General features: G+C 28.9%; 2 protein-coding genes across 2 annotated transcripts in view; one reads left to right on the top strand and one right to left on the bottom strand.

The window, feature by feature from the left end:
* The window catches only part of nudC (nuclear distribution C, dynein complex regulator), a 26342-nt gene extending 25230 nt beyond the window's left edge, over positions 1 to 1112 (bottom strand). Inside the window, exon 1 of the mRNA XM_014431143.3 lies at positions 895 to 1112. Coding sequence (XP_014286629.1) covers positions 895 to 969 — 75 coding nt within the window. The 5' untranslated portion in view covers positions 970 to 1112. The remainder of the gene's footprint in view (positions 1 to 894) is intronic.
* Positions 1113 to 3653: 2541 nt separating this feature from the next.
* Positions 3654 to 7719, top strand: part of LOC106687334 (uncharacterized) — a gene marked incomplete in the record, with an annotated part of 10499 nt that continues 6433 nt past the window's right edge. The window contains 8 exon segments of the mRNA XM_067045723.1: positions 3654 to 4033; positions 4271 to 4770; positions 5990 to 6052; positions 6129 to 6170; positions 6260 to 6319; positions 6631 to 6732; positions 6949 to 7002; positions 7096 to 7143. Coding sequence (XP_066901824.1) covers positions 4282 to 4770; positions 5990 to 6052; positions 6129 to 6170; positions 6260 to 6319; positions 6631 to 6732; positions 6949 to 7002; positions 7096 to 7143 — 858 coding nt within the window.

Raw genomic sequence — 7719 nt, 5'->3', positions numbered from 1 at the left:
CACAATACCTCAGTCGATATGCAAACTAAAAAACTTGAGATTAACAATCGGTCAGAGACTAATTGAGAATCATTGATTGTATGATTATTAGTTTTACTAAACTTTAATAATGCTTGCAACTAACAAATACAGAAAGATCTCTAAAACTATAAGCCTAATATTAATTCAAAATCTCATTGCTGTATTTTAACAAATATAAGAATATCTCAACTATAAACCTAATATCAATTCAAAGTTTTTGGTAGTTTAAGATATTCAATGATATTAAGTTTTGGTCACAAATAATTATAATGAAAACATGGCATCACAGGATAATGAAAATACAGGAGTAAGTGCATCCAACTCTCTTTAACTTGTATTGTTAACAGCTTTTCCCCTTACTTTGTAGATGAATTACTTTACAAGATATTATTTATTGCACCATGTATATGGTTGTGAGTACTAATACAAATCTATGAAAGTAGTATTCTGGTAAAATTCATTCTAACCAAGTATTCAAGAATCCTGTCTATTTTTGTTCATTATAGTGTTAGAACTCATGGTTTAAATTAAAGTCACCAAAATCCTTGGTAACAATGGTTGGTTGTTACTAACATTAATTAAAATGTTTAAAAATCAATATAACAGTACCTAGCAACAGCATATCTCTTTCATTACCTTATTCCCTAATACATCATAAATAATTATTTTTAATAAATGAAGTGAGAGAATTCATATATTTTCCAACCAATAAAATAAGATATCCATTGAAATTTTACACTTAATTATCCCAATATAGAACCAATTATTATTCACTAACATAGTGAAACTTGTGACTCTAGGATATTCTTATATCAAATTGAATGGCTATACATGAAATGAATCATCCACACAAGACTAACTTAAGCAACTTACATCTTTGATTCCTTCATGTTGTTGGGCCATAGCCAACAACATACCATCGAATTTCTCTTGCTCAAATGAAGGCATTTTGTAATTGTAAATGAAGTAATCAAAACTGACTAGAAACAAGCAAGTTGGTAACAAACACCAAACGTATTAGAAGAAGCTTGAGGACGCAATGGAGCCGAAGCTGTAAATGTAAACTGCACCTACAGCCCGCAAACGGTACTAACTAACTTATCAAGTTTTCATTATTTACTAATATCTATAAACTTCTTTAAACATCTGTGTATTGGATTTCTTAATTCATAATGCATTAATAAGTACTATATTTTTTTTGGAACTCCAACATATTTGTAATAATTATTCATTGTAGTCAGCTTCCTTTGTATTTAGCTAACAAATGGCTAAACCCTTATAAAATCACAATTAAATCATAAAATAATAAATCATTAATATTTTAGTTAGAAGTTAAATTATCAGTTATTAATATTTGAGTGATCAACTTAAAACATTTCAGAAGTGGGGAGAGACGGTAGGTGGTAGTAATTGTTGATGTCACTATTGATCTCAAGCTGCTTCATCTCACAAATATTAGTACCATAATCCACTACCTTCGACCCCTGTCATTTATTTTTACTGGACATTGATAATTCTCTCATTACAAGAATGGAAGAATATATAATATTTTTTCAAAAAATGCAAATCAAATCCACTATGTGTCGAAAATATTCTGAATTCACTGGGACTATTTTAAATTAATTTATCTATTTTTTTAGGAGTTATTACTCATTCGTTGATGTTAAAAAGATACTAAACATTAACCAAAACTAAATTTATTATAAAAATAATTTTATTTTACACATTTTTAACAAAACTCTAATAAAATTATCAATAAAATAGTTGCCAACAATATTCGGAAATACACAATTAAATTTATAAATACATGAAATACAGAATTAAATTATATTTTGTCTACTTATTTACTTATATTTACAACTGTATTTACACAAAAATACATCTAGTAAATGTGATATATGTTCATGGCATGATACAAACTTCTATAGAAACAATCCATCGATAGCACCCAAAAAGAATTAAATTGATTTACTGGTAGTATGCCAATACTTTTTGTTTAATTATACATTTTAGCCTTTCAGGTATTCATTTAACTAATTTAATAATCATCTCTTATCCGATTTCACTCCCCTCAAAATTAACGTAAATTTGTATTTTTTGATTTAAATGTTTTTTTTCGAATATAGTATTTCCTAATTTCTCTTTCGAGCTTTATTCAAATAAATCAAAATCATTCGATTGGTAGAACTTTGTTGCTAAATATAGAAATGAGTTCTTGACGTAGGGATACGACGTATCTCCCCTACGTAGAACTTTAGGGCAATAGTAAATTCATAGTAGATAAACTATTATGGAGGAAGATAATTAGTTGACCATATGTGTTCATTGCTGGAAGATGGTTCGTGTGGGAGGTTAAAAAAGATAGTAAAAGAGCAGATAATAATTTGTTGTTTGAATTTCTTGAAGTTTTTCTTTAAAATATATTCTTTCTTTCTATTTATTGAAATAGTCAGTCTTCAAAAAAGATAATTATTTTTTTCTGCTATTTTTGTAAATTTATTGACCATCACCCAAACCAGCTTTCGAGATTCAATAAACCATTATGATCAGGGTCATAATTTTGATAGAGTTTAAAATTTAATGCACGTTAAATGACCCATAAAGAAGTTTATAATGATCAATTACCTGAGAATTTATAATAACTAACTTGCAAAAATATGTAAAAAAAGGTCCCTACATATTCGGAAACATATTAGTGTTTGAAAAATTGTGTCTCAGAAAATATCGAACGTAAAGAATTAAATTAGGGCACAAATTTTAGTGAATTTATAATGCTTTAAAAAAATTAATTTTTTTTTATACTGTTGATAGTTTTAAAAATTTTGAGAGATAACGGAAAAGTAAGTGAAAATTTTAGTTTTTTCTTTAGTTAAATGAACTTTGGATGAAGAGCTCTTGAATAAGTTGAATACCGGCTTTTAAAGAACTTTTACTATTCGTGTTGTTTAGTCCACTAAAGCATTGAGTTATTTTCTATCAGAACGTGCACATCAGCTGCTGAAATAATACAGTATTCTCTAAAATTACGTAATTTAAATGGGAGAAAAGTGGAAACTTTTAATTGGAAAAATTTGCATTATGAATACGGGCAATACTCTTATAAGTTCACCATAATCCTGAGATGTCAATATAACAAAATTAATAACATAGGTTTTCCTCTTTAATATGAACAACCATGATTAAAATTTATTGGTATTTTATTGTTTGCTTTTAAATAAATAACAAATTAAAGTGATCGAAGTGAAGTGTAAATATAGCATAAATATAAATATAGCTCTTGAAGATAAGAAGTATTTGTTTTATTTACTTTATCTCCTTTCCTCTTGAGTCATTGTCAGTTGAAATGATGAGATACTATAATATTTTCGTCCCAGTGTTACTCTGACATCTTGTGAAGCGGAACGTGTGTTTTCATTGTTTTTTAATTTTAGCTAAGGTAATTTCACGTATTTAGTTGCCTTTCTCCTTTAATACGAATCTTTATACACCTAGATGCCTTTTATGTACACATAAAAGGCAAGTAATCAAGGCAGTGATTGCCATTAGTAAGTGATTTTGTGGTCATTCAGTCATGATTTAGTCGGCTCCTAAGTTTTTCCCCATGTTTGTGTATATATCGCTGCTTTTCTTGAATTGAATTTAATTTAATCTGATAAATATAAGTTTTTTTAAAATTTTGTTATTCCATAAATTATACCGTAGACTAGAGTTGATTTGTAATAACTTTAATAGCTTTAGGAAAGAATATATAACGATGTCAGGAAGAAAGTAACAGCAGTCTACCATACTATCTTTAAAATACTTCTAATTCAAATAAATTTTTTTTAAGATATGCCACTATTCAAGAAAAGCAGCGAAATTATGACAATTATTTATTTCGATAAGGATACTCAACTTGGAACTACATCATGTTCTGAATTACCACATCCCTCCTGAAATTAATTTACCTTCAAAGTAATGTTAAACTAAGAATACTTTCAGAATATAATCTACAATAAAACATTCCTGAAAGGTTAAGCTCCCTGATAAAACCCTTTAATTAGCTATTAGTAAATACTGAAGTATAATTGATTGTTTTCTTTACTAAAGTTCATAATTTTTTTTTCGAGGCATATGAAGCACTAAAAATACATTTATTTATTTTTTTATTATTCGCAAGCTTTGAAGGAGTTTCAAAATTTTGGTTTTCATTAACTTTATGGGTTTATTTCCTTGATAAAACGAAATCATCTTAACATGTTATTTGCAGCTGAGGAGAGAATGTGGCTGACTTCCCCAAGTATGACTTTGAAGGCCCTGAGCTCCGATGCCAGGATCATCACGGCCATCCAATACGCCACCCAGAGCTCCATCTACCCACCCGAGAACACGGCTGCAGAAATGACTACCGCACAGACGATCATAATATCCTTTCTATATGCTCTCAAAGAAAGAAACTTGCAATTGATCAAAATGCTACTTGAAGTCTCCTCCACTGTTCCACAAATCAAGTCGTCATTCCTGAGTGTCTGGCTGAGAGACGACTTCTCCTTTCCCAGGGGTGACATCGCCATCAGCCTTTCCACTCTAGGGAAGCTGCTGTTCGAAGGGTTGCAATTTCCTTGGGCAATCGCTGCAACACTATCCAGCCTTGATGTCAAGTATTGCATTCGAGAATGTTTTGTGGAGGTTGATGATACAGCAGGGCAGCTACTTCTTTCCACAATGAACTCATGTGTCTCAAAATGCACACAAGTTGACTTTGAAAAAGTAATTTATGATATATTATCAAGATTAAGTATTTATTCCTCAGGAAAAGTTCAAACTAGATTCTAGTCTTATAGGGAGGCATTAAGTTTTAATATTCTGGATTCTGAAAACACAATTTCCATGTTTCTTGCAGCATATTTACTATCCATACTGCATTCATAGAGAATTTTCAACTGTGATAATGATATAAAAATAAAAGATTTAGAAATTTTCTTCCCCAACAAAAAAATATATAGCAATAAATGAAATAAACCAAATCACTTCATTTTGGGGCACCCCAGTGCCAAAAGGAGCTCTGTCGTTCAAATTTTCCTCATTAGAAGGACATTATTGGAAGCATTGAACCATTTAGGTGAAACTTCAGATTAGCCAATTGTTAATTGCGAAAAAAGAAAAACAACTCTGGATCAGAGTTGAAGTCAATAAAACTGTAATCCACTTTATTTGTATAATGATAAAATTGGTAAAGAGAAACTTATCTTCAACAAGTTTAGTTATGCGTAGAAATGGATCTTTTTTAAAAAAAAACAAATTACACTTCATTGAGATGTCAAAATTTATTACTTTTTGTTTATTATTATTGTTTGTATGTGTGTGCTGGGTCCTATACTTCTTTCCTGGGAATCACAGCGCAGATAATTTTTCAGGGTTAGATCATATATGGAATAGCCTTTAACTCAAAATGAAATATTATACCATAGTGCTTTAAGTGTAATTATTTTATTAGTTTCAGTATAAAGTTATAAACATAAACAATTTTCAATTTGTTTTTCCTAACTTTACTACAAAAATTTGAGTTGTTACTAATCAACTAGAATATAAATATTCTAAACAATAGAAAATCCTTGTAAAAAGATATGAGGAATAAGGGGATAAGAAATTTGATGAAAATTTTGAAATTACTGTGTATTTTAATTATACTTTATTATTATTTAACTTTTTTAGCCCAAGACAATTCAAATAAAAAATTATAATAAAATATTAATTTAAATGAAAGATAATTTCTATAAACTGTTAAGAAGGAACAATTGTTTAAATTTATTTTGGTTTATAAACTAATATAAAAAAAACTATATACAGTATCCTAAAATTGTTTCTTATGTCATTCAACTTCTGGCACCCAGTCTGATATTTTATACATACTTTCATTATTGAACTAAGTGTATTATATTATAAGTAAAGTGATTGTAATTTATAATGTAAAATAAATATATTTTAGACATTACTGTCAAAGGAATCGCAAACCAATTTGATGAAGCATGTCAGTTTTCAATTACCTGTAGTAAGTATTTCCATAAAATAAATTATTTTAATAAAGAGAACAAGTTTACTTCTTTTAACTATTAAAATTTGCCCAGGAAAAATCATCCATTGGGACTCAAGCTGGTCTTATTGTCCATGTAAAGTATTATGTTTTATTAAATTATTTTCATTGTACTGCTGCACTTCAAAGTTATTATGCTTAAGCATTTTTTTTTTTTGTTTTCAGGACCGTGGGGTTTCAGCTAAACCAGAACAGTCAACAACTGGAGTTCAGACTATAGATCAGGTTAATCATGCAAAAACATTTTGTATTTAATTTTCGTTTGGTAAAAAGTTTAATTGGTTTACTAAACACTAAATAAAAAAAAAATTTTACTTACTTTCAAAGCAAAGTTTCAATTTTGAAGCCCTCTTCTTTGACTGATTCTCATTCAATTCACACTTTACTCAAGGTAAACTTAAAATGTTTTACAGTTAAAAAGTTAGGAACAGATCTAGAACAACTACATAATTATATATTATAGTACATAGTTAAAATAATCTATTATTGAGTTAAATACTATACTTGAATTTTAACTGTATTGATTTTTAAATCAGCCAGAGAATTATCCAGGAATGAGGGCTGGAATTCGATTCGACCTTCAAAGTACACCAGTTAATACTTATGGATCTCTTCAAGGATTTCAAGCCATACCTGAGGTTAAATCTTCCTTAAAATATTTTGTATTTAATTTTTGTTTAGTGTGATAAATTGTTTCTTCTTATCCTCATGAACCTATTTCAATACCTCAAAACAAAACTCCTCTTCTATTTACACGGCATGACAATTTAGGGTCTATTTGTTATCCCATACTACTACTACAACCTGGATTATAGTTCTTCCAAATTATGATAGCATTTATTTATTTTTTCCAGGCTCATTGCAGACCAATGCAAACTACTCCTTTATTTATCAATGACCAATCTCTGGTACCTATCTATAAGCTATTCATTACTAAATATAACTACCATAAAGTGAACTATAAAACTTTGAAACTATGCTGCTAAATTTTTTTCTTTCAGTACAGCAGGGATTCAGTTAAACAAGGACAATCAACTACAAGAGTCCAACCTGAGGTAAATATTGTAGAAAATTAGTATTATTATTTGATTTGTAAATAAAACAGTAGTTGGCGACATTGCCCTCTGACAGAAAACCTTTGTATGGGGCAGTGGGTCGTGGCGTCTATTAGCGGAAACATTCACTCTTTGTCTTTGTTTATGAAACCCCTCCCGAAATTCCATAACAAATATTTCTTGAAATATTCTTTATTTAATTTTTGTTAAGTATGGTAATTTGTTACTCATATTCTTATCATAATGCCTTTAAAGAATCATAAAAAAATTTCTCTACTATTTACTGTAATTTTACAGGATATAACAATTTAGGGTCTATTTGTTGTCCTATGATATTATTAAAACCTGGATTATAATTCTTCCAAATTATGATAGCATTAATTTTTTTTTTTTAGGCTCATTGCAGACCAATGCAAACTGCTCCTTTACTTATCAATGACCAATCTCTGGTATCTATTTATAAGCTATTCATTATTAAATATAACTACCATAATGTGAACTATAAAACTTTGAAACTATGCTGCTAAATTTTTTTCTTTCAGTACAGCAGGGATTCAGATAAACAAGAAC

Source organism: Halyomorpha halys, unplaced genomic scaffold (assembly GCF_000696795.3).
Source record: "Halyomorpha halys isolate HHAL.00 unplaced genomic scaffold, Hhal_1.1 Scaffold946.1, whole genome shotgun sequence".
In the NCBI taxonomy this organism is placed as follows: domain Eukaryota; kingdom Metazoa; phylum Arthropoda; class Insecta; order Hemiptera; family Pentatomidae; genus Halyomorpha; species Halyomorpha halys.
The sequence above is the reverse complement of the archived record's forward strand: the minus strand, read 5'-3'. Positions and strand labels throughout refer to the sequence as shown.